Consider the following 26,131-nt stretch of genomic DNA (forward strand, 5'->3'; position numbering starts at 1 on the left):
TTGGTTGAACAAAATGAAAACATTTTTATTTGTGGTGCAATCCAAAATCAGGAGCCATGAATACAAAACTGTTATCAAAAATTTCCACGGGAAGTACAAACTGTGATTAGGATGTGGAACTTGTTACCATCAAAAGTAACTGATGCAAATAAGTTAAATGCTTTTAAACATAAGCTAGAATAGGATATGATGGAAAGGGAATAGAAAGATATGCTAAAGAATTCAGGTGATACAGATAGGGTAGAGAATAAACACCAGCACAGACTAACTGGACCAAATAGCCTGTTTTCTTGGCGTTACGTTCACTACGAAGGAATGTAATTTAAGTGTTTCATGAAAGACACAGCACAGCACAGCTCTTAATTTCTGTTTTATTTCTAGAGTTCTCCCTGAGAAGGCAAACATTTACAAAAGAACTGATAAATTTGTTTCACTAATCTGAGCCTTCATTTAAATTGCTGCAGCTTCATCTTGGGCGATGTTGTGAAATCAGAATTTCAAAGGTGAATTAATTCTTTGTTTTACTCCTCTTGCACTTCTGTGATCTTTTAAATGGAATTCAGGCAGTGAAACTAAATGGTGACCACTAAGTACTCCCTTGAAAAAAATTAACTTAGTCTTTTGAAATCTTCATCACAGGAAGGTTTAATTTATGTGTCTAGGGGATCTGTGCCAAGTCAATATGTGTAAAGAAGAGGTCCCTGGTAAAATTTTCCACAATGCAGGAAAACTATACACTATATATGTATAAACATAATGTTTTTATTAAAATTTGATTGTGATGTTGTGGTCGATGTTGCCCTAAAGGCTGGGTAGTTTGCTGTGAACAACGGTCTGTTTAAGATTTGGTGGTTGTTTGAAAGCAAGAAGTGGAGGTGTAGGGATGATCTTGGCAAGATGTTCGTTGCCATCGATGACATGTTGTAGGCTGTGAAGAACATGGTGTAGTTTCTCCACTCCAGGAAGTACTGGATGGTTAAGGGTACTTTGTCGATCATATCTTGTGTCTGTCTTCTGAGGACACTTTGCGGATTTTTGCTGTGGCATGTCAGAACTGGCAATTGATGAGTTGAGCATTGTATTCCTTTGCTTGAGAACATCCTTCAAAATCTTTAGGTGTCTGTCATGTTCCTCCACATCTGAGTGGATCCTATGTATGCACAGGCCTTGTCCATAGGGGATGACTTCTTTAATATGTTTGGTGTGGAAGCTAGAGAAGTGCAGCATTGTAAGGATGTCTGTGGGCTTGTGATAGAGTGAGGTACTGAGGTATCTGTCGTTGATGGAGATGCACGTGTCTAAGAATGAGACTGATTCTGAAGAGTAGTCCACGGTCTCCACTTCTTGCCTTCAAAAAACCGCCAAATCTTAAACAAACCATTGTTCACAGCAAACTACCCAGCCTTCAGGATAACATTCACCACAACACCACAGAACCCTGCCACAGCAATCTCTGCAAGACATGCCAGATCATCAACATGGACACTACCACCACATGTGAGTACACCACCCACCATGTACACGGCAGATACTCGGCCAATCTTGCCCATATCAAATGCTGCAGGCAAGCATGCCCCAAGATATCGTGTATGGGCAAGACCATGTAGATGCTACAAAAACGGATGAATGGTCACTGTGCAACAATCACCAGGCAGGAATGTTCCCTCCCAGTCAGGGAACACTTCAGTGGTCAAGGACGGTCAGCCTCTGATCTTTGGGTAAGCATCCTCCATGACAGTCTTCGAAAAACACTGCACTGCAGAATCGCCGAGCAGAAACTGGTAGTCAAGTTCCCTACCCATGAAGACAGCCTCAACTATGATCTTGGGTTCATGTCGCACTACATATGATCCCACCACACTGTCCTTTATCTGTGATTTTCCTGAATCGCTCTGTTATGGCAGTATCATCTTGATAAATTATTATGATTTCTCCTTTAATTTGTACAGTTTTGGAATACTTAGACACTTGGCATGAGATTTTTATAGCTATCCTGTTATTCCGGTCATTTGGTCTATCTCCAGAATCAGCTGATTTTTAATGTTTTATAATTATCTCTCGGCCTCATTTAATCATATCATAGGTCACCCCTTTGCTTCTTATCCAGCTGTTGACACTATACTCATACCGTCTGTCACTCTTGCTCATCTGCAGCGACCCATTATTCGGCCTGTCAACACTCCACTTACACCATTCGTACGATCTTTTGATCTTTCTGCCTGTAAATTCTATGCTTGTGTGCTTTTCTATCACTTCACCTGGCGGAAGGGTAACACTCCAAAAGCTTATGATTTCAAATCAACCTTGTGGACTATAACCTGGTGTTGTCTGACTTCTGACCTTGTCAACCCCACCTCCACCTCATTATTCCTCTCTCAAACAGACACTCAGTTTTGGATACTTTTGAAACGGATAGTCTCTCAGAGAAAAATAGAAGAGGCAGTCAGATCTTGGGCACTAAGAATGAATCTTAAGTTAGGTGGATTTTAACAAAATTTAGAAGAATAATTCTTATAGGGGACTATCCTGTGAAAGCACAAACAGGAGATTCTGTGGCAATGAGCATGCATCTATAGTAGTATGTTGCTTTTGTGGTGCCAGGATTAAGAGTATCTCAAATTGTTCGAAGCATTTCGTTAATGGGGAGAGTGAGAAACCAGAAGTTATTGTGCACATTGATAGGCATGACATAGTTAGGGAAAAGATTAAGGCCTGACAGAGTGAATACAAGAGATTAGGTGGATGATTTAAAAAAATGACCTCAAAAATAGTAATCTCTGGTTCACTCCTGGTGTCCAGCTCAAAGGAGGGAAAGTAAAGGATGAAGGAGATAAATCAATTGCTGAAGAGATGGTGTAATGGACAGGGAGTCAGGTTCTTGCATCATTGGGATCTCTCCTGAGGGAGAAAAGACCTATTCAAAAAGGATGGGTTTCCCCTTCACTGGAAAGGAACCAATATCCAAGTAAGAAGATTTGCTAAATTCTCTTAAGAGACACTGTAAACTATTAGAGGGTGTGAAGGGATCCTAAGCAGCAGAGTAAATAGAAAGATAGATAAGGTGGGTATGATCCTGAAAAGAACACGTTAGTTAGAAAAGAGCAAGTCAGAGAACAAAGTAACTCTGAAGAATTTATTTCAATGTGAAAGGTCTTACAAGCAAGGCTGATAAACTCAGAGCGTGTTTGCAGACACGAAATGGGACATCATAGCAATTATAGAAACTTGGCTGAGGAGTGGATAGGACTGGCAGTTCAATGTTCCAAGTTTCAGATGCTACAGGAAGAATAGAAAAAGAGGCAAAACAGGAGGTGGGGTGGCATTTTTGATTCAGGAAAACATTAGTGTTGGAACTAAAGAAGATAGTTCTGAAAAATCAGTGAAAATGTATATGTTGAAGTTAGAAATAAAAAAAATCACCTTGATGGGATTATAATTTAGACCCTCCAATGGTCAGAGGAAAATTGAGGAGCAAATATGTGATAAAAATAAGATTGTAATAGTAGGTAATTTTATTTTTCCAAAAATTGAATTGGACTACTATAATGTCAAAGGTTTGGATGGTGAAGCATTTGTTAAATGTGTTCAAGAAAATTTTCTTTATCAATATGTAAATGTTCCTACTACAGAAGGAGTAAAATTTGATCTTTTCTTGGGTAATAAGACAGGGCAAGTGATAGAAGTGCTAGTAGGGAACATCTTGGGTCTAGTCATCATAATTCTATTGGTTTTAAAATAGTTATAGAAAAGAATAAGCCTTCCATAAAAATTCAAGTTTTAATTAGAATAAGGCAAATATTAATGGTATGAAAAAAGAACTTTGAAAAATTGATTGGATTAGACAATTCACAAGTAATGGGACATCTAATAAGTAAGAAGCTTTCAAAAGTGTGATAATGAGAGTTAAAAGTCACAACGTTCCTGTTGGAGTGAAAGGTAAAGCTGCTAGGATGAGAGAACAATGGATGAGTAGAGCTATTAGGGTTTTAGTGAAAAATAGAAAAGAATCACAAATTAGATATAAACAACTGAGTTCAAATTTATCCAATTGAACAGTGCAAAGAGTGAAGGGGCAATCTTAAGAGAGAGGTCAGGAAGGCAAAGAAGGGTTTGCATTAGCCTTGGCAAATAAGGGTAAGGATAATCCAAAGAGAGTCTCCAAATACATTAAGAGCAAGAACAGCAACCAGAGAGAGAGTAGGGCCCCTTAAAGATGAAAGAGGTCATCTTTGTGTTGAACCTTAGGAGATGGGAAAAATATTAATAAATATTTCATGTCAGTTTTTACTGTGGAGAAAGAAATAAAGGCTAGAGAACTCAGGGAACTAAATATTGATGTTTTGCAAATGGTACACATTACAGAAGAGGAAGTGCTGGAGGTCTTAGAAAGTATAAAGGTGGATACATCTCCAGAAACTGATCCAGTAAATTCCAGGCCTTTGTGGGAAGTTAGGAAGGAAATTGCAGCGTCCCTTGCAGAAATATTTGTTTCATCTATAAGTATGGTTGAGGTGCCAAATGACTGGATAGTGGCTAATGGTGTGCCTTGTTCAAAAACGGATGTAAGGAGAAGTCTAACAAACATATACCTAAGAGTCTGACTTCAGTGGTCGGTAAGTTGTTGGAAGTGATTCTGAAAGATAGGATGTATGTGCATTTGGAGAGGCAAGGAATGATTAGGGAGAGTCAGCATGATCTTGCACAAGGGAAATCATGTCTCACAAACTTGATGGAGTTTTTTGAAGAAGTAATCAAGAAGATTGATGAAGGCAGAGTGATAGGTAGTGATTACCTGGACTTTAGCAAAGTCTTTGACAAGCTGCCACATAGTAGACTAATTTGTAAAGTTAGATCATATGGGATTCAGTGTGAGCTTGCCAGTTGGATACAAAATTGGCTTAATGGCAGGAAACAGAGACTGCTGGGTGGAGGTTTGTTACTTTGACTGGAGGCCTGCAACCAGGGATTGGTGCTAGATCCACTTTTGTTTGTCGCTTCCATAAATAATTTGGATGAGAATGTAGAAAGCATGTTTTGTATGTTTGCAGATGACACGAGGAATGGCAGTATAGTAGACAATGAAGAAGATTATCTAAGATGACAAAGAGATCTTGATCAACTGGGACAATAGATTAAAGAGTGGCAGATGGAGTTTTATTTGGATAAATACAAAGTATTGTATTTTGGTAGAATACCAAAGGCAAGATTTACATATTTAGAAGGAGGGGCCTCTTGGATAGTGTTGTAGAACAGAGACCTAACAGTTTAAGTACATCATTCTTTGAGGTTTATGTCACATATAGTTAGGGTGATTATGAAGATGTTTAGCATGCTTGCCTTCATTGCGCAGACCTTTGCTTACATGAGTTGGGATGTTATGTTATACAGGACGTTGGTGAGGCCTCTTCTGGAGTACTGTGTCCTGTTGTGGTCACCCTGTTTTAGGAAGGATATTAAACTACCATTGTTCAGAAAACATTTGCCAGGAATGGAGTGTTTAGGTTATAAAGAGAGGCTGGGTAGGCTGGTACTTTTTTCACTGGAGTGTGGGAGGTTGAGAGATGGCCTTATTGAGGTTTGTAAAGACATGAGGGTTCTGGATAAGGTGAATAGCAAGTGTCTTTTCCGTACAATGGAGGATTTCAAGACTAGAGGGCATATTTTTAAGGTGAGAGGATAAAGATTTTTTAAAAAAGACATGAAGGGCAGTTCTTTTACATAGTGGTTCAGAGGAAATGGTGAATGTGGTATAGTTATGACATTTAAAAGACATTTAGATAAGTACACAAATAAGAAATAATTAATGGGATTTGGGTCGAGTGTCGACAACTGGGATTAGTTTACTTTGGGATTATGATCGGCACAGACTGGTTGGACCGAAGAGTCTGTTGCCGTGTTGTTTGACTCTATGACTATAAACTGCAAATTAAAATATATTATTGTTAAGGAATGCTGTCAGAAAGGGAACAGCAGTCATCAGATTCCTTACATTTCAAATACATTTCTTCAAAGGATCCATAGGGGCCCTGAATAATTAGTGACCCTAGGGTGGAAGTATTTTCATTGACATTTCAGTTGACAATGAGATCAAGTAATTATGGATCAGTAGAAGCAAACGTGATTTTGTCTGGAGTTTGCTTTTGCTGTAACAGTGGGCAGGATCTTGTGTCCTCCCTGTGAGAGGTTTGGTAGCACAGGGGCCATATAATCAGGTGAAAGGTTGGTGGATGGCGATCCCGTCTCCTTCCTGCTTCCACCTCAACAATGTCGAAGGATGGCCCTTTTGTCTGCTGACAGTGGAGATCCTTAAGGGCTTCATCCCTTAATGGGAGACGCATACCAGAAAAGCAGCATTATAAGCAATCTCATGCAGTGTTATGTCCAGGATTCAGAGAGGCCCCCTCATTCAAAACCACTCACTGTCTGGTCGAGGGCTCCCGCATTCAAAACAGGGCTTGTTGAGAGCCAATCCTTGCCCTTCAGCAGTTCTCCTCCTTCCCAACCCTTCTTCCTCCATATCCCACCAATCACCCGTCTTTGACCTTGAACCAAGAAACAATCCTGGGCTTCATGTGTATGGTTTGCTGAAGCAGAAACCACTTCCCCAGTGGTACTGCAATTCAGGAGAATTGTTAGGTTCTTCATTCTCAGGAAGGGTCTGCCACTTGGTTATCAAGTGCCTAAGTGGAAGATGATACGGCAAGCTTTCTCAGAAAGTGTCATCACAGTATTCTTGCCAACTCTCCAGATGGCAACTGAGACTCCTTTCACCTCCTGACATTTCACACAATAAATCTAATTAGGAACTAATTATTTATTGCTGACAGAATAGGAATAACACTCCACAGATGCAGTCCCATTAATTATGTCTGACTTAAGCTGGTATCCAACCGTTCAGATGACATAAACCGTGGGGTGTTGAACAGAATTCAGCTCCAGGTGCACCAATGAGATGTTGGTGATTTGTCATGGGATTGACTGGAAAACAATAGCTTCAAATAAACCTGACTTCTAGCTGTAACAGTAAATAACATTTTAAACACAAGAGATTATGGCTTTGAGATATCAGGCTCCAATGTCTTAAAATAACAGAGGAAACATAAAATTGGTGTCACTAAAGTTGAGAATGGTGATACAAATGTATTTCTGCAACATTACAGCAGCAGAATGTATGGTATTCTGGTATTTGCTGCACATGATCATTTTCTTTTCAAATGTAATCAATAAGATAACTTTTACCAGCATGTCCTCCCAACTAATGACCACCTGCACTGAGAGTCATAGTTTACAACATCATTGCTAATAATAAATGCTTTGTTAAACTTCACTTATTTCACATCACTGCAACAAAACAGCATACTTAGAATTCAGGAAGATTATTGGGACATAGAAATTAATTTTTACTCTTCAGTAAGTATTGTTTGATGCTATGGAAAGCTAAAAATATCAAATATGATCCAATCTCCTGCAAGGACAATTAGGACTTTAAAAAGAGTAATTCTATCGTCTTCTCCCTTCTATAAAAAGACCAAATAAGATCATAAGATATCAGAGCAGAATTAAGACTTTCGGCCCATCGGGTCGGCTCCACCATTTGATCATGGTTGATAATGTTTCTCCATCCCATGCACCTGCCTTCTGTTTGTAACTCTTGATTCCCTTACCAATTAAGAACCTCTCTATCACTGTCTCTGTCAATGATTTGGCCTCCACAGCCCTATGCAGCAATGAGTTCTACAGATTAACCACCATCTGGCTGCAGAAATTCCTTTTTATCTCAGTTCTAAATGGTTGTCCCTTCACTTTGAGGCTGTGCCCTCAGGTTCTATTCTTTCTAACTCGTGGAAAGATCTTCTCCACATCCACTTCACTCAGGCCTCTCAATATTTTGTAAGTTTCAATCAAATCCGCCCCACCCCACATCTTTTGAAACTCCATTGAGTACAGATCGAGAGTCCTCAGCAGCTTCTTATATCACAAGCCCTTCATTCCCAGGATCATTTCGTAACAAATTATGATCTGAAATTCACCCTTCACCTCTTTCTTTCAGGATCAGGTAAACCAAATATAACTGGTTATTGAACACTTGAACACTATTAATGTTGTTCAGCGTAAGTGTTCAGGTACTCTGCTACAATGTTGCATTTACAAATGGCAATTCATAATTCTGAGACTTTACACCATTACTGAAAGCAAATATGCATATATTGTCTTGAAACAAGTGCTTTTATATCCTAGTCATGTGTGGGCTTGGGTGACTGGCTTGGATGGGTATTGCACATCTAATTTCCTTTTGAAATCATTAATCATCTTTGCTTCCACCACTCTCTGAGACTACAAGTTCCAAGCCATTATCACTTACTGTGTTAAAGAAGTTCTTCCTGATTGCGTTCTCCTTGCGTATCTTTCCTAACCTTAAAATTGTTTCCCAAACATTGCACGATCAGCTAATTTGAGCATGAGAACATCCAAAAATAAGGAGCAGGCTCTTTGGCCCATTGAGCCTGCTCTGCCATTCAGTAAGACCATGGATGTAAAGTATCAGAAAAATCACAGATGTATGTGGGAAGAGACTGGTCAAACAGAAAAAGAAATCATGTCAAGGTAGGAAGAAATAAATTCAGTGTGGCAGGAGATTAGGGTTGGCCATTACAGGCCAGGGGTAGATGCTTATTGAAATGGTTACCTAGTCTCCGTTTGGTCTCACCGATGTAGAGAAGACCACATCGGGAGCACCAGATGCAGTAGACTAGGTTGGAGGATATGCAGGTGAAGCTCTATCTAACCTGAAAGAACAGTTTACAGCCTTGAATGGAGGTGAGGGAGGTGCTGTGTGGACAGGTGTTGCATCTTTTATGGTCACATGGCAAGATACCAGGGGATCTGGAGTGGCTGGTGGGGAGTGTGGCATGTACTAAGGAGTGGCGAAGTGAATGGTCCTTGCGGAAGGCAGAGAGTGGTGGGGAGTGGAGAATGCTTTGGGTGGTGGGGTCTAATTGGAGTTGGTGGAAGCGTTTGAGGATGATACGCTGGATGCAAAGGCTCCATTTTCTCCCCCTTGGTCCAGGCAATCTCCATCTACTTCCAGTTCCCTGGGCCCCAGTGCTTCATTTTTACTATGGACGTGCAATCCCTATACACGTCCATATCACACAAGGGCAGCCTACATGCCCTCAGAATTTTCTTCTCCAACAGACCCAGATCCAGGCACACCCCTAAATCCCCCCTCCACCCACCAATACCCTCCTCTGCCTTGCCAAACTAGCCCTCATCCTCAATAACTTTTCCTTCAGTTCTTCCCACTTTCTCCACATCCAGGGGGTTGTCATGTGTGCTCGGATAGGCCCCAGTTGTGCCTGCCTCTTTGCTGGTTATGTTGAACAGTCCCTGTTCAGTATGTGCACCAGTACTGTTCCCCAACTCTTCTATGGTTACATTGATGACTGCATCGGTGCTGCATCCTGCACCCAGGCTGAACTACAGCAGTTCATCGACTTCACTGAAAACTTCCAACCTGCCCTCAAAATCAATTGGTCTACCTCAGTCACCTCCCTCTCCTTTCTTGACCTCTCCGTTTCCATTTCAGGTGACTGTTTACAAACCAACATTTACTAAAATCCCACATTTACTATAATCTTCTGTAGCTACACAGACTACACCTCCCTCCACCCTGTATCGTGAAAAAACTCCATCCCGTTTCTCACAATCGCATTTGGTCCGACGAGGAGATGTTCCACTCCCGAGCAAAACCGGATGTCCTCCTTTCTCAAACAACGTTCTTTTCACCCCTCTGTCGTCCAGACAGCCTTCCACCATGCATCTTCCATTCCCTGCTCCATAGCTCTAAACTACTCACCCGCCTCCAAACATAAAGATAGGGTCCTCCTTGTCCTTACTTTCCACTCCATCAGACTCCGCATCCAACATATCATCCTTGAACACTTCCGCCAACTCAAATTAGACCCTGTCACCCAGAACACTTTCCACTCCCCACCCATCTCTGCCTTCCGCAAGGACCATTCCCTTCGCCATTCCTTTGTTTGTGTCACATTTGGTAACCATCTCAGTGAGCATCTTCGCATGGTCTGTAACAGTCAGCTTGACCTCCCAGGCACTACATTTCAATTTCCCCCCTTCACCCCCAACATGTCTGTCCTCAGCTTCCTCCAGCATCATAGCAACTCAAAATACAAATTTGAGGACAATACCTTACCCTCTTCCTGGGCACCATATTGCCCGGAGGACTCAACATTGAGTTCTCTAATTTCAAATAAACTTCCCACTCATCCTCCGGTTCGCTTTCCAACCCCAATGCCTCCCTTCCATTCCAGTTCCTGTTACTCCCTTCCAGATACCAACCGGATTCATCCCTCTTCCCATCGATCAATCACCTATCACTACCATTCTGCTGTCCCTCCTTTATCTGCAGCTCTCCCCTACCACCACATCCAGTCCTGAAGAAGGGCAACATATGAAGCATTGACTTCTCCTTTCCTCCAGATGCTGCTTGGCTTGCTGTGTTTTTCGAGCCTCCTGTTTGTCCACCTTGGATTCCTGAATCTGCAGTTTTTTTTTGTATTTAATCTACTGCAGACCCACATCTTCTCATGGTCCAGCAGGGGTATATCACATGCCAGCAAGCAAATGAACAATTTCAAACATGAGCTTCTATTTAGGGAATGAAAAGGGAAGATGAACAAAATTAACAGAGGCTGAAGTTTGCCCTCACAATGCTAACCAGATTTGTGTATCATGATCGAAGGTTAATTTACAATTCATGATTGCCTGCAACATCCAGCTCTCATCTACTGGAAGGGAGTTTCAATGATCTTTTATCTGGCTCGTAGAGCATGATGCAGCTGAGCTCTGTCATGGACAATGACAGCTTTCTTCTCCTCAGTGTCATTGTACTCCTCTTCCTTGAAAGACTGCAGCCATTCTCTCAGTTCTTCAGTATCTGGGACCTGTCCTCAATCCCTGCTCCAATCGTGCAGAGCACAGCAATATGGAACATTCTGTCCCGACTAACGTGGTCCAAGCAGCAGAACTGCATCTTCAACTGTGCTATACTCTGCTCTTCCTGATGGAGGTATGGTTGGCATTAAACCTGCAATGCACATCAGTTAGGGGACTGTGCTATGATGTCATCAGCAATGCTCACCATGGATACCCCTTGATCCCAGTAATCAGCTTCATTTGGCACCTGGATCCTCAAATGCACCAGGTACACAACAGTGCTCCAGACTGCAGGACTTATGCCAACTGCCAGAGTAGCGGGAACACACTTCCAAAAAGTGGTAACTTTGATCACCTGAACATTAATCAAACGTAATCAACCCTAACTCTTTCCTGTTGATGAATTCCACAGCATTGTGATATGGCTGTCTCAGTGCCATGCTTGTACAGTCCGAAGCAGCCTGTACTTGGGGGGACACGGCTACGTCTTCAAATCCTACCTCGACACTACAGCACCGCCTTCATCACTGGGAAATGAAAGCACAGATCGTATTGGTCACTGTCCTGATCCACTTGTGGATGCATGATTGAATATCCGAAACAGGTCACCTGTTGCAGCCTAGAAAAAGCCAGCAGCAAAGCTGTTCAGTGCAGCAGTAACCTTCACAGCCACATGTGGAAGATGGTTTCTCACTCCTGCAGCCCGCCAGCACCATGTTTTGGTATATACGAAGCCTGTTAATAAACCTCAAGGCATCTGTCCCAACAAAAACGCAACTCTCTGTGGTATATCCTACGTGAACTAGCATATAGAAATCACAGTGTGCATTAATGTCAATTTGGGGTGGCATGGTGGGTCAGTGATCAACACTGCTGTTTCACAGCTCCAGGATCCTGAGTTCAATTCCACTCTTGGGACAATATCTGTGTGGAGATTGCACAGTCTCTCTGTGTCTGAGTGGGTTTCCTTTGAGTGTTCCGGTTTCCTCCCACAGTCCAAAAACGTGCAGGTTAGTTGGATTGGCCATGCTAACTTGCTCACAGTTTCCAGGCATGTGTAGGTTTAGTGGATTAGCCAAGAGGAATGCAGGGTTACAGGGATAAGGTAGGGGCTCGGTCTGGGTAGGATGCTCTTTGGAGGGTCAATGCGGAAGTGATGGGCAAATGGCCTGCTTCCACACTGTAGGGATTCTATGAATATCAGTATCTCAATAAGAGTGTAACATAAAAAGTACATTTAAGATGCTAAATTTTACCCAAATCACTGTTTTCCAAAAACATTTTATCATATTTGCTTAACAGTATAATCCTAAATCCACATTAATACTGGAAACGTCATATGCAAATTTGTCATGCTGCATATACAGTATCTGAAAAATGAACGGCGCTGTATAATCTTTTCCAAGCTAAATGACTTCTGCAAATCCTTTGTTACCATTTATCCACAGCATCTGAAATTTATAATGTTAAAATTAGTGCAACTTCACATTATCGTCTTGTTGGAGTTGCAACACTAAGTACCCTTATGGAAAATGATGAACAATGTAATTATATAACATATACTTATTAATCTCCAGCAGTACTGTATGTTCTAAATCACACAAAACAGCCTTTCTCTCTCTGTCCTTTGTCTTTTGTTACCATTTCTCTTGTGTTTGTGTCTTTTTTTCTCTCACTGATTTGTTTTTCATTTTTCTCTTTCTCTTCCATTTCCTTACCCAGTGGCATCATGTTATGTGACAGAAAAAGAAGCCACCAAATGTACCAGAGATAACAAAGTGTGGGGCTGGATGAACCCAGCAGGCCAAGCAGCATCTTAGGAGCACAAAAGCTTGAGGGTCTAGGCCTGAAACGTCAGCTTTTGTGCTCCTAAGATGCTGCTTGGCCTCCAGTGTTCATCCAGCTCCACACTTTGTTATATCAGATTCTCCAGCATCTGCAGTTCCCATTATCTCTGACCAAACGTACCATCTGTATTCCGGGTTGGGTTGAGGTTGTGGCTGAAATGTAATCTTGAATGATCTGTTAACATTCTCTCTGCTGCACTCACTTTTTATCGCCTTTCCCCATAATTCTAAAAAGTTATTTCTCAGAATTCATCTTCTCAACCCAGCAATAAAACTCTGTAAACTCTTGCTTAAAATTTAAAACAGAATTAATGGGAGTATCCATTCTTTACTACTATATTTGTGCATTTGGTTTGTACAACACTTACAATTACAAGATTAAGTTTGTGTAAGATGACTTCCACTAGAGAAGGATTCCTGTTTCTGCACAAACAAGCTAACTGCTCTTCATAATGAAGGCGAGCTCACTTACATAATTCTCAGCCATTCAGTTTACAGTTCACAATGCTCAATAGCTGCAGAGTGTAGAAAGTCAGAATGTAGTACAGTAGTGAGTAGAAGACATCCGACTGCTCGTAAAAATGTCATTTTATTGTTGTCAGTTGTGGAGATTTAGAGGGCCGTCATAATGGAAAGATAAAAATGGAACAAGTGCAAAAGGGTGGTCATTTAAGTAAATGGTTCAATGAGATTCCTCAGGTAACAAAACCATGAATGATCCTTATCAGTGACTTGTTTATGTCCGTATTGAATCATAATTATCATTAAAACAACAGCATGAATGGCAATAAAGAACTTCATAATACTAAAACATTTGTAAGAGTAAAAGAAAATTCCACACTCACCTCAACAGCAGCACAAGACTTGATTGGGTATAAGTAGATGTTGGTGAGTGTGATTGACTCACCGCTGTTGATTAATTTGGAAGTTTCTCGGTTTTCTACCAACTCGAGCTGATTATCAGAACAGTTCTGAGATAGGGGAATCTCAATCCTGGCAGAATTTTGTGCTACAGCAATTTCTGAAGAGATTTTAGTTGTTTTTTCATCTGTTAGATGTTCTGCCTGCGATTCGTCACATTCTGTCATTGTTCCACACCTTTCAAGCTTGGACAAGGTGTCTTTGTCAAAGCAAACTGGCTGCTTAACAAAACAACCAAGAATAAACTTCAAAAATTTTTGTGCATCGTCAAATGTGGACATGTAGCCAAAGGATATTCGGACTGATCCTGTGGGGCGGCCGTCAATCAAATCCAAAGAATCTCCACAGACATGACCTGCCTATTGGAAAGAAATGAGAATATTTAACATTCTATGCAGCCTGTCCAAGATCTATAAGGCACAAATCCAAAATGTGATGGAATACTCTCCATTTGCCTGAGTGGGTATGCTCCAACAACAGTCAAGAAACTCTATCCACTCCAGCTAAAACAAAGTAACCTGACTGATCTGCCCCTGATCTTAAATATTCACTCCCTTCACCAGCAGTGCACAGTGGCAGGAGTAGACATGAGACATAACTCACCAAGATTCTACTGGTGCCACCTACCACTTCACAATCTTTACCATTGTGAAAATCAAGGCCAGCAGGTGCAAAGTCATCGATAAATTCCCTTTCAAGTTACAAACCATCCAGACTGGGAATTATATCACTATTTTTTCAGTGTCACACAATGAAAAATCCAGGAATTTCCTTCCTGACAGCACAATGCATGTACAGTACCTACATTACATGGACAGCAGGGAGTCTAGGTGGTGGCTCAGCACCAGATACCCAAGGGCAATTAGGGATGGGCGATAGATGTTGGCCTAGCTAGTGGTGTCTACATTCCAAGAATGAAAAAAAGACGCGTTCAGGACACTAGCAACCTCATGTTAGTGTGTATGCAACATTAAGAAACTTTTTACAGTCACGGCAAACGAAGACTTGCTGGTTACCACATCTGATGGACCCAACAAATTACTTTTGAAATCTGCAAGGCCTTTTAAAGGTCAAATTCATCAATGGTATTCTTACATATTCCCTAATTTTTGATTCAGATAGGCAATGGAAGATGCTTCAACGAAGAATAACTTCCCAGGTCAATTTTAAGAAATAACATGAGACTGGCGAGATTTATTTAAATTGGTGGAATAAGTGACTGCTGACTGGTGCAATCCTGCTATTAATTGTAGCACAGAATATTGACCAATGTGATAAGCTTTGTTTGTGCTCAGATCATAATCTTTGCTACATCTTTTTGTCTTGTGTATTAGTCTGTTGAGAGATAGGCAAAAGAAAAATCACATACACTTGAACGAAAATAAAATAAATATGAAAAATACATTAACCATTACGGATTATGGTATTATGGATGTACAGGCTAATTATACAACACTTCATGTCTCATACATGCTGGCATCCGTAAGTAAAAGATCAGGAAATTACTAACTTACAATGCTCATATTTGAATGAGCTAGAATAGAATTATGTAAAAATTGCCTGTTTCTAGCCCAGATTGTAAACATCCTTCAGTTGGGTTTTTGTTCAAGGCTCTTTTGAAATCAGAATCAGTGCATAATATGAACGATAAACTCAGTCTTGTCCAAAGTAAAAAAGGCTGGTTTAGCAGCTTTGCAAACTTCCTGTTGGAGAAAAATTAACTTCTGTTGTGCTGAGATTAAGAGTTGCAAAAATTTTCATCCTGTATTGTAATGATAATTTTTCTTTCTAGACGAACAGCAAAGCACTGGGACATAAAATACAAAATTCCTACACAGTTAATACTAACCTTTAGATTCTTTTTGACATCTTCGTTACTGATTCCGAGGTGTTGTTGACAACCTCCAGTGTTACAAAAGCAGCCAGTGCGCAGATGGATGTTGTACAAATTTGCCAGTTTGTCCACCTGTAGCAGGTAAAGAGTGATGGTGTTTTCATAAAATCACATTATCAACTAGATCATAAGTGATTTTTTTCAGGGATGTGTGGAATGGCTTATTTTGCACTTTTGGCATAAATTAGATTCAGACTGCTGTTTGAAGACAATGAGGTGATGATAAATTGAACCGTAAGTGAGTCTTCCGGTTTTTAGACATCGACCAATTAGTATAACATTAAATGAAAATTAGAATATATGTGGGTGCTATCCAAAACCAGGCAGGCCTGTGAGCCTGCTCACCCATTTAATATGATCACAGCTGATTATCCAACTCAGCATCTTGTTCCTGCTTTCTCCCCATACTCTCTGAACCCTTCAGAAGAAGGATATTAAACCACTTCTTGAAAATTTTCAATGTTTTGGTCTGAACTGTTTTCTATGGGAAGACAAATAGTTAAAATGCTGTTTATTACCTGAGCACTCTTTTCCATTTAGTGCCTCTGAAAGCATGAAATACTACAACTAGATGCTTCTGAAGTGACATAAAAATTTGTAATGAGTCAAACTGTCTCTTATAATAGTAAAGCCACTGGTATTCTGCCACTCTTGAGTTTTCTACTCCAGCATCATTTTCAAAGTTAAGCATCTATTTGTACAAATCAACTGCTAATCGAGCTTTTCATTCACCTTGTCTAAAAATATCAGTTTGCAGATGGGTGGACAGTGAGCATCTGTCATACACGACATTATCTACATTCCTTTATCTGGATCACTGGTGTTAGCATAAAATATAAACCAATGCATCTACGTGCACAAAGTACAACAAGAGATTACAAAACCAAAAACAAATTGGTTTTGAAATGGCTATAATATATTTAACTTGTGACTACTGTGCTATCTCAATGGTGTACATATACATTTACACATATAATATTGTCATAATCCAACTGGACGATAGGGCTGCAATAGGGTCAGGGTTAGGGTTACCTCTCAGTCTCCATCTCAGGTAACCAGCAAGAAACTGATGTCCATTTCAAGCCCACTGACTCCTACAGCGACCTAGAATACACCTCCTTCCACCAACCCCCCTGCAAAAATTCCATCCCTATTCCCAATTCCTCCGCCTCTGCCGCATCTGCTCCCAGGACGAGGCATTCCACTCCCGCACATCCCAGATGTCCAAGTTCTTCAAGGGCCGCAACTTTCCCCCCGCAGTGGTCGAGAACGCCCTTGACCGCGTCTCCCGCAACACATCCCTCACACCCTGCCCCCGCCACAACCGCCCAAAGAGGATCCCCCCCGTTCTCACACACCACCCCACCAACCTCCGCATACAACGCAACATCCTCCGACACTTCCGCCATCTACAATCCGACCCCACCACCCAAGACATTTTTCCATCCCCACCCTTGTCTGCCTTCCGGAGAGACTACTCTCTCCGTGACTCCCTTATTCGCTCCACACTCCACTCCAACCCCACCACACCCGGCACCTTCCCCTGGAACCGTAGGACGTGCTACACTTGCCCCCACACCTCCTCCCTCACCCCCATCCCAAGCCCCAAGATGACTTTCCATATTAACCAGATGTTCACCTGCACATCTGCGGATGTGGTATACTGTATCCATTGTACCCGGTGTGGCTTCCTCTACATTGGGGAAACCAAGCGGAGGCTTGGGGACCGCTTTGCAGAACAGCTCCGCTCGGTTCACAATAAACAACTGCACCTCCCAGTCGCGAACCATTTCCACTCCCCCTCCCATTCTTTAGACGACATGTCCATCATGGGCCTCTTGCAGTGCCACAATGATGCCACCCGAAAGTTGCAGGAACAGCAACTCATATTCCGCTTGGGAACCCTGCAGCCCAATGGTATCAATGTGGACTTCACAAGCTTCAAACTCTCCCCTTCCCCCACGGCATCCCAAAACCAGCCCAGTTCGTCCGTTCCCCCCACTGCATCACACAACCAGTCCAGCTTGTCCCCTCCCCCCAGTGCATCCCAAGACCAGCCCAGCCTGTGTCTGCCTCACTAACTTGTTCTTCCTCTCACCCATCCCTTCCTCCCACCTCAAGCCGCACCTCCATTTCCTACCTACTAACCTCATCCCGCCTCCTTGACCCGTCCGTCTTCCCTGGACTGACCTACCCCTCCCTACCTCCCCACCTATACTCTCCTCTCCACCTATCTTCTTTTCTCTCCATCTTCGGTCTGCCTCCCCCTCTCTCCCTATTTATTTCAGAACCCTCTCCCCATCCCCCTCTCTGATGAAGGGTCTAGGCCCGAAATGTCAGCTTTTGTGCTCCTGAGATGCTGCTTGGTCTGCTGTGTTCATCCAGCTTCACACTTTGTAATGTTGGATTCTCCAGCATCTGCAGTTCCCATTATCATTGGACCATAGGGCTGCTCTCTCATTAGCAAGAGACAACTGGTGGTGTTTTAACCTTAAGGTCACTATGCCTTGGGCGAGGGAAGAGATTGAGATTGAGAGTCCTTCATGGCAACCTAAGCTGGTGTGGGAATTGAACCCATGTTGTTGGTGTTACTTTGTGTCACAAAGTAACCAACTGAGCTGACTTATACCTTTACAGGTACACCATCGCCAAGAAAGTTTGTGTACCTATCTTAACGATTTATTTCTAATATCTTGTGTATCAGAATGGTAAGTAATTACATTGAATATACTTCTAAATTCATGGCCAAAAACTCAATGTCAGCAATAAAGCAACGACCTTCACAGTCAGCTTTGAAGAAAACTGCGCATAAAGATTTAACAATCTCACTGAATTGGATTTTCCTTTCCCCAAAACCAGATGCAACCAGGAGGTAAAGGAATCTCCAACCATCCAGCAATATAAACGTTACCAAACATAGTCACAGCCATTCACTTTGAAGTATTATTAAAGACAGCAGATCAGGAAGTAAATTACACTCAGTAATTCATTTCCAGTTGAAGTTTTACAGAAAATGAAATAACTGATTGGGACATGTGTGTGAGGTAGATGCCCAAAAATATCAAATAAACGTCTTTCTGCATTCGTTACTTTGAAATTTTAATTATTTTTAACACACGGAGAAAATGATATTTCACAAAATTAACAAAGTGTGAGTAATGAGATTAGTACATTACCAAAGACCAGTTACACCTCATTCAAGAAGATGCAACTCCTTCAAGGGTTTTACACCAAGACTAACAGCATTAAAGGGTAAGTTTTTCATTGTTCAGCCATTTCTATATTATTGCAATTGAGACAGCCCAACAGTGCCTTGCCTGAAGGAAGTACAGCAACCTCAATATTTCCCTGTTTAACTGCACAAACAAAGGGATCATAAGTGGCTGTTAGTTTCAGAGAAGAAAACATGGTCAACACAAATAGTTTTGTCCTTATTATGACTGAAAAATCTTGGTAAATATTTGAATGAAGCACCCTTCTTTTAGGTAAGTCTAGTCAATGTTGATGTCTTTGTTCCTCAGAAAATATATCAAGGATAGCTGGAGTTCAGTTTGAATGGGACCCCAGGCAATCTTAGAATACCGATTCCCTGATCCATGTAAGGAAGAAAATGGCCTGGTGGCAGTAAATATCCAGGACACTGTATATTAAAATAAGCAGGAAGTGGCCTGTTTCTGTTGATTTAGAAATTAAAACATAAAATAAGAATTTTCGTTTTCAAACATGTATACTTGTGATAGGGTTAGGGTGAGAAAATTACTATGACATTTGTTCCAACCTATACTTCAGCAAGGATCTTCCAGAACAAGTTTAACTGATACAATGTAACCAAAGCAGATATGTTTGACGATCGCATTATGGGTGGAAAACCATGCCCCTCGGAATTCCTGTGCATGTTTATGTTTGGCTTGGGCTACTATGGTTACCTTGTCCCAGTTAAACTGATGGCCTTCATTGTCTGAGTGTGCATACAAACCCATACAGATCAAAACCGTAAATGACATTACTTACCGTAACGGACTGGACAGTATAAATTTCAAGCAGAGTAGAACAATATACCTTCATCGGAGGCCTAACTGATGATGTTACCTAGCATGGTGATGAAACATATGAACAAAAGAAAACAAGCCAGCTCAGCGAACAAGTCAACAACCTCACCCACAACCCGAGCTACAGATCTTTGCTAAAACATGGAGTCCAAAACTAGAGGGCACGCGTTTATGGTGAGAAAGGAAAGATTTAAACAGGACCTAGGCGGCAACATTTTCATGCAGAGGGTGGTGCATATACTGAATGAACTGCTGGAAGAAGTTGTGGAAGCTGGTGCAATTACAATATTTAAAAGGTATCTGGATTGGTATAATATTAGGAAGGATTTAGAGGCTGGCAAATGTGACTAGATTTATTTAGGATATCTCGTCAGCACGGTTGAGTTGGACCAAAGGTCTGTTTCTCTGCTGTACATGTCTATGACTCTTACATTTTGACACGCTAGAAGACAGACTTTATTGGCAATCTCATTAATAGGGCTCAAGCCGTTTGCTCAACTTGAAAGTTTGACGCTGAAATAGGGATAATCAAATTCAACTTACCCTGATCAGATCACTTCTATTGTACACTGCACAAACAGCTAAATTAGGTCTAAGGCAACCATTTTACATCCAAAAACATGCCCAGTCTACCTCAAATAATCCAGGCAGGGTAAGGTGTCTAAAAAGCATGAGCAACAGATAAATAAAATGTGAGGCTGGATGAACACAGCAGGCCAAGCAGCATCTCAGGAGCACGAAAGCTGACGTTTCGGGCCTAGACCCTTCATCAGAGAGGGGGATGGGGAGAGGGAACTGGAATAAATAGGGAGAGAGGGGGAGGCGGATCGAAGATGGAGAGGAAAGAAGATAGGTGAAGAGAGTATAGGTGGGGAGGTAGGGAGGGGATAGGTCAGTCCAGGGAAGACGGACAGGTCAAGGAGGTGGGATGAGGTTAGTAGGTAGATGGGGGTGCGGCTTGGGGTGGGAGGAAGGGATGGGTGAGAGGAAGAACCGGTTAGGGAGGCAGAGACAGGTTGGACTGGTTTTGGGATGCAGTGGGTGGGGGGGAAGAGCTGGGCTGGTTGTGTGGTGCAGTGGGGGGAGGGGGCGAACTGGGCTGGTTTAGGGATGCAGTAGGGGAAGGGGAGATTTTGAAACTGGTGAAGTCCACATTGATGCCATTAGGCTGCAGGGTTCCCAGGCGGAATAGGAGTTGCTGTTCCTGCAACCTTCGGGTGGCATCATTGTGGCAGTGCAGGAGGCCCATGATGGACATGTCATCTAGAGAATGGGAGGGGGAGTGGAAATGGTTTGCGACTGGGAGGTGCAGTTGTTTGTTGCGAACTGAGCGGAGGTGTTCTGCAAAGCAGTCTCCAAGCCTCCGCTTGGTTTCCCCAATGTTCCGCTTTGCAGAACACCTCCGCTCAGTTCGCAACAAACAACTGCACCTCCCAGTCGCAAACCATTTCCACTCCCCCTCCCATTCTTTAGATGACATGTCCATCATGGGCCTCCTGCACTGCCACAATGATGCCACCCGAAGGTTGCAGGAACAGCAACTCATATTCCGCCTGGGAACCCTGCAGCCTAATGGCATCAATGTGGACTTCACCAGTTTCAAAATCTCCCCTTCCCCTACTGCATCCCTAAACCAGCCCAGTTCGTCCCCTCCCCCCACTGCACCACACAACCAGCCCAGCTTTTCCCCCCCACCCACTGCATCCCAAAACCAGTCCAACCTGTCTCTGCCTCCCTAACCGGTTCTTCCTCTCACCCATCCCTTCCTCCCACCCCAAGCCGCACCCCCATCTACCTACTGAACTCATCCCACCTCCTTGACCTGTCTGTCTTCCCTGGACTGACCTATCCCCTCCCTACCTCCCCACCTATACTCTCTCCACCTATCTTCTTTACTCTCCATCTTCGGTCCGCCTCCCCCTCTCTCCCTATTTATTCCAGTTCCCTCTCCCCATCCCCCTCTCTGATGAAGGGTCTAGGCCCGAAACGTCAGCTTTTGTGCTCCTGAGATGCTGCTTGGCCTGCTGTGTTCATCCAGCCTCACATTTTATTATCTTGGAATTCTCCAGCATCTGCAGTTCCCATTATCTCAGCAACAGATAAATAGCTGTTTCACACTGATAGTGTGCGAAAGGAACATATTCATTAACAACAGGATGCTTCCATAAGACAAAAAGACATTCTGTCCACCATGCAAATGAGTAAAATGTGGCCTAAAAATATCGGTGTCTGTGTGGGGCTAGGAATGTAGGCCTTATGTCCAAAAGGCTGATGGATTGTATCAAAGAGCATGTCCCCTTTCTGTTCACACCAGGCAAGTACTGACCATACTCAGCGAAACAGGTCCTGCAAAAATCAAAACTACATTCTAGACATGAATGTAGCCTACATAGTTTTTTTCTAAATAATCCTGAAGTAATCTAAGAGTTATGCTAATAAATAATTTAGGTTGTCAGTCAGGCTCACAGTGTGGAGTACCTGCACGTGTTGGACACTACATATATCTCCGCTTGTCAACTAACAGGCACTCTCTTCTCGTACAATATAGAGTGTCATTCCCCTTGACATTGGTATTCTTGCAAGTTGCCCCAATGAATACAAGATGAAAAGCTATGACAAATTGTGCCATTTCTTCAAAATGATATAAAAGTTTTGTACCCAGAAATGACTAATTATACAATGTACAAGCTTAAGCGTCTCAGAATCTGTATAATGCATATGTGGTTCCAAAATTAAGTGCTCTCAATTGAATGTGTGAGTCCCTTAAGTATCATTACAGTGTTGGTAATAATCATAATGGTTTTTTTACACCTTCATTATCTGACTGTAACTTTGCATATGGGTAGTTCTATGCAGTTCCCTGAGTTGGCTTGTTTATCCTCAATATTGTTTAATTTGTCATTGCAACTTCACAGGATCTCTGCTCACTTTGGGGTGCACGTGCGATCCTATGTGTAAGTTAGACAGTTCCGCATGTGCATTTCAGCCATGACCCAAATTCATTCTCCGTTGTTTGTCAAGAACTTTATCCTGTATTTCTGGAGATGTGGACAACTGGTTGCATTGCAGGATTGTTGCATCTTGCCTTTCAAGCATGATCTTCATATGGATGGTAAGTCCATATCCACAGAATTAACTCTTTGATGTAGCATTTCAAGACAGAAATCTTGTTTTGTCGTGCTGCATTTCCTGCTATGTACTTTAAAAGAGCAAACAATTTGTTCAGCAGGACTGTTTGATCTGGAATAATAATTCTAGCTACAGATAAAACAGTTAAAAATGATAGACATATAACTCTATATATTAAAACTCCAGCCCCCTTATAAACTGCTCTCTAAACATGCATAGATAGAGACAGAAGAAACAAAAATAAAAGTTGTGATGGGCAGAAAGGAAAACGAGAAGGCAATTCAATAACAAAGTGTGGAGCTGGATGAGCACAGCAGGCAAAGCAGCGTCTCTCTGCTCCCTCTGCTCCAATCCCAACCTCACCATCAAACCCACAGACAAGGGAGGCGCAGTTGTAGTATGGCGCACTGACCTCTACATCGTTGAGGCCAGGTGCCAACTCTCCGACATCTCCTCCTACCGCCCCCTGGATCATGACCCCACCTCCGAGCACCAAACCCTCATCTCCCAAACCATTCACAACCTCATCATCTCAGGTGACCTCCCACCCACAGCCTCCAACCTCATTGTTCCCCAGCCCCGCTCAGTCCGCTTCTATCTCCTTCCCAAAATCCAAAAACCTGCCTGCCCTGGTCGACCCATTGTCTCCGCCTGTTCCTGCCCCACCGAACTCATCTCCACCTTTCTAACTCCATTTTCTCCCCTTGTTCCAGGAACTCCCTACCTATGTCCGTGACACCACCCACGCCATTCACCTCCACCAGAACTTACAATTTCCCGGTGCCCAACACCTCATTTTCACCATGGACGTCCAGTCCCTATACACCTGCATTCCCCTTGCAGATGGCGTAAAGGCCCTCCGCTTCTTCCTGTCCCGCAGACCCGAGCAGTCCCCCTCCACTGACACTCTCATCCACCTAGCCGAACTCATCCTCACCCTCAACTTCTCTTTCGATTCCTCCCACTTCCTACAGACAAAGGGGGTGGCCACGGGTGCCCGCATGGGCCCAAGCTATGCCTGCCTCTTTGTAGGTTACATGGAACAGTCCCTCTTCCGCACCTACACTGGCCCCAAACTCCATCTCTTCCTCCGTTACATTGATGACTGTATTGGTGCCGCCTCGTGTCCCCAAAAGGAGCTCGAACTGTTCATCCGCTTCACCACCACCTTCCACCCCAACCTTCAGTTCACCTGAACCATCTCCAACACATCCTTCACCTTCCTGGACCTTTCTGTCTCCATCTCAGGCAACCACCTAGATGTCCATTTCAAGCCCACCGACTCCCACAGCTAGGCCAAGCAGCATTTCAGGAGCACAAAAGCTGACGTTTCGGGCCTAGACTCTTCATCAGAAAAGGGAGTTGGGGAGAGGATTCTGAAATAAATAGGGAGACGGGGGAGCCGGACTGAAGCTGGATAGAGGAGAAGATAGGTGGAGAGGAGAGTATGGTTGGGGAGGTAGGGAGGGGATAGGTCAGTCTGGGGAGGATGGACAGGTCAAGCGGGTGGGATGAGGTTAGTAGGTAGGAAATGGGGGTGCGGCTTGAGGTGGGAGGAGGGGCTGGGTGAGAGGAAGAACAGGTTAGGGAGGCTGGGCTGGTTTTGGGATGCAGTGGGGGGAGGGGAGATTTTGAAGCTGGTGAAATCCACATTGATACCATTGGACTGCAGGGTTCCCAAGTGGAATGTGAGTTGCTGTTCCTGCAACCTTCGGGTGGCATCATTGTGGCACTGCAGGAGACCCAGGATGGTCATGTCGTCTAAGGAATGGGAGGGGGAGTTAAAATGGTTCGTGACTGGGAGGTGCAGTTGTTTACTGCGAACTGAGCGTCGGTCTTCTGCAAAGCGGTCCCCAAGCCGCTGTTTGGTTTCCCCAATGTAGAGGAGGCCACAACAGGTACAGCGGATGCAGTATACCACATTGGTGGTTGTGCAGGTGAACATCTGCTTGATGTGGAAAGTCATCTTGGAGCCTGGGATGGGGGCGAGGGAGGAGGTGTGGGGGCAAGTGTAGCACTTCCTGCGGTTGCTGGGGAAAGTGCCGGGTGTGGTGGGGTTGGAGGGGAGTGTGGAGCGGACAAGGGAGTTGCAGAGAGAGTGGTCTCTCCGGAAGGCAGACAAGGGTGGGGATGGAAAAATGTCTTTGGTGGTGGGGTCGGACTGTAGATGGCAGAAGTGTCGGAGGATGATGTGTTGTATCCGGAGATTGGTGAGGTGGTATGTGAGGACTAGGGGGATTCTCTTTTGCAGGTTTTTGCTGGGGCAGGGTGTGAGGGGTGAGTAGCGGGAAATACGGTCGAGGGCGTTCTCGACCACTGCGGGGGTGAAGTTGCGGTCCTTGAAGAACGAGGACATCTGGGATGTACAGGAGTGGAATGCCTCATCCTGGGAGCAGATGCGGCGGAGGCGAAGGAATTGGTAAGAGGGGATGGAATTTTTGCAGGAAGGTGGGTGGGAGGAGGTGTATTCCAGGTAGCTGTGGGAGTCGGTGGGCTTGAGATCTGGATTGCAACAACCCTGAAGAAATTACACAACTCAAGAGATGTCAGCAAGAAAAGCAGAGCTTTGTCAAACACCTTGAGCTGGACTCTATGTACAAACTACTGAAAAACAGAACCAGAAGTGATGTCAACCACCCCAGCAAACTGAGGCATGCAAATAACAAGTGAACAGAACACCAATGCCTCACTGGAGGTGGACTGACGATGTTACCAAGCAGGGTGGCGAAATGTCTGCAACTAAGCACACTGGCTCAGTGAGCAAGTCTACAACCTCATCCACAAGTCGAGCTACAAATCTCCTCAAAAACTTTAAATCTAGAAAATTGCTTATGTTCTGGCCACAAAAAGCAAGTCAAATTAAACCTGGCCAATTATTCCATCAATCTACTACCAATAATCTGCAAAGTGACAGAAGGGTCATTGACAGTGCTAATAAATGAACATTTGTCAATAACCTGCTTGATGACAGCCACTTTAATTTCCAAATTGGTGACTCAGCCCCTGACCTCCAATACACTTTTGATTCAAACATGAAAATTAAAGCTGAATTCAAGAGATGAGGTGAAAGTGATTGCCCGTGTCATCAAGTCACCATTTGACCATGCATGACATCAAAGATAACCAGAAAAACTGAAGTCAATGGGAATCAAGGGGGAAAAAATACCACTGTTTGAGCAGCACAGTGGCTCAACAGTTAACAGTGCAGCCTCACAATGCCAGGACCTGGGTTAAATCCCACCCGACGGTGACCATCTGTATGGACTTTGTACATTCTCCCATGTCCAAAGATGCACAGATTAGGAGGTCTGGCCATGCTAAATTGCCTGTAGTAT

General features: G+C 43.2%; 1 protein-coding gene across 3 annotated transcripts in view; it reads right to left on the reverse strand.

The window, feature by feature from the left end:
• Positions 1-26,131, reverse strand: part of mocos (molybdenum cofactor sulfurase) — a 261,380-nt gene that overhangs the window by 108,654 nt on the left and 126,595 nt on the right. For all 3 annotated transcript variants that reach the window (XM_059655520.1, XM_059655509.1, XM_059655524.1), the window contains 2 exons: positions 15,574-15,690; positions 13,649-14,083 (listed from right to left, as the gene is read on the reverse strand). In XM_059655520.1, the coding sequence (XP_059511503.1) occupies positions 13,649-14,083; positions 15,574-15,690 (552 nt within the window). The remainder of the gene's footprint in view (positions 1-13,648; positions 14,084-15,573; positions 15,691-26,131) is intronic.

This window comes from Stegostoma tigrinum, chromosome 2 (assembly GCF_030684315.1).
Source record: "Stegostoma tigrinum isolate sSteTig4 chromosome 2, sSteTig4.hap1, whole genome shotgun sequence".
NCBI lineage: Eukaryota > Metazoa > Chordata > Chondrichthyes > Orectolobiformes > Stegostomatidae > Stegostoma > Stegostoma tigrinum.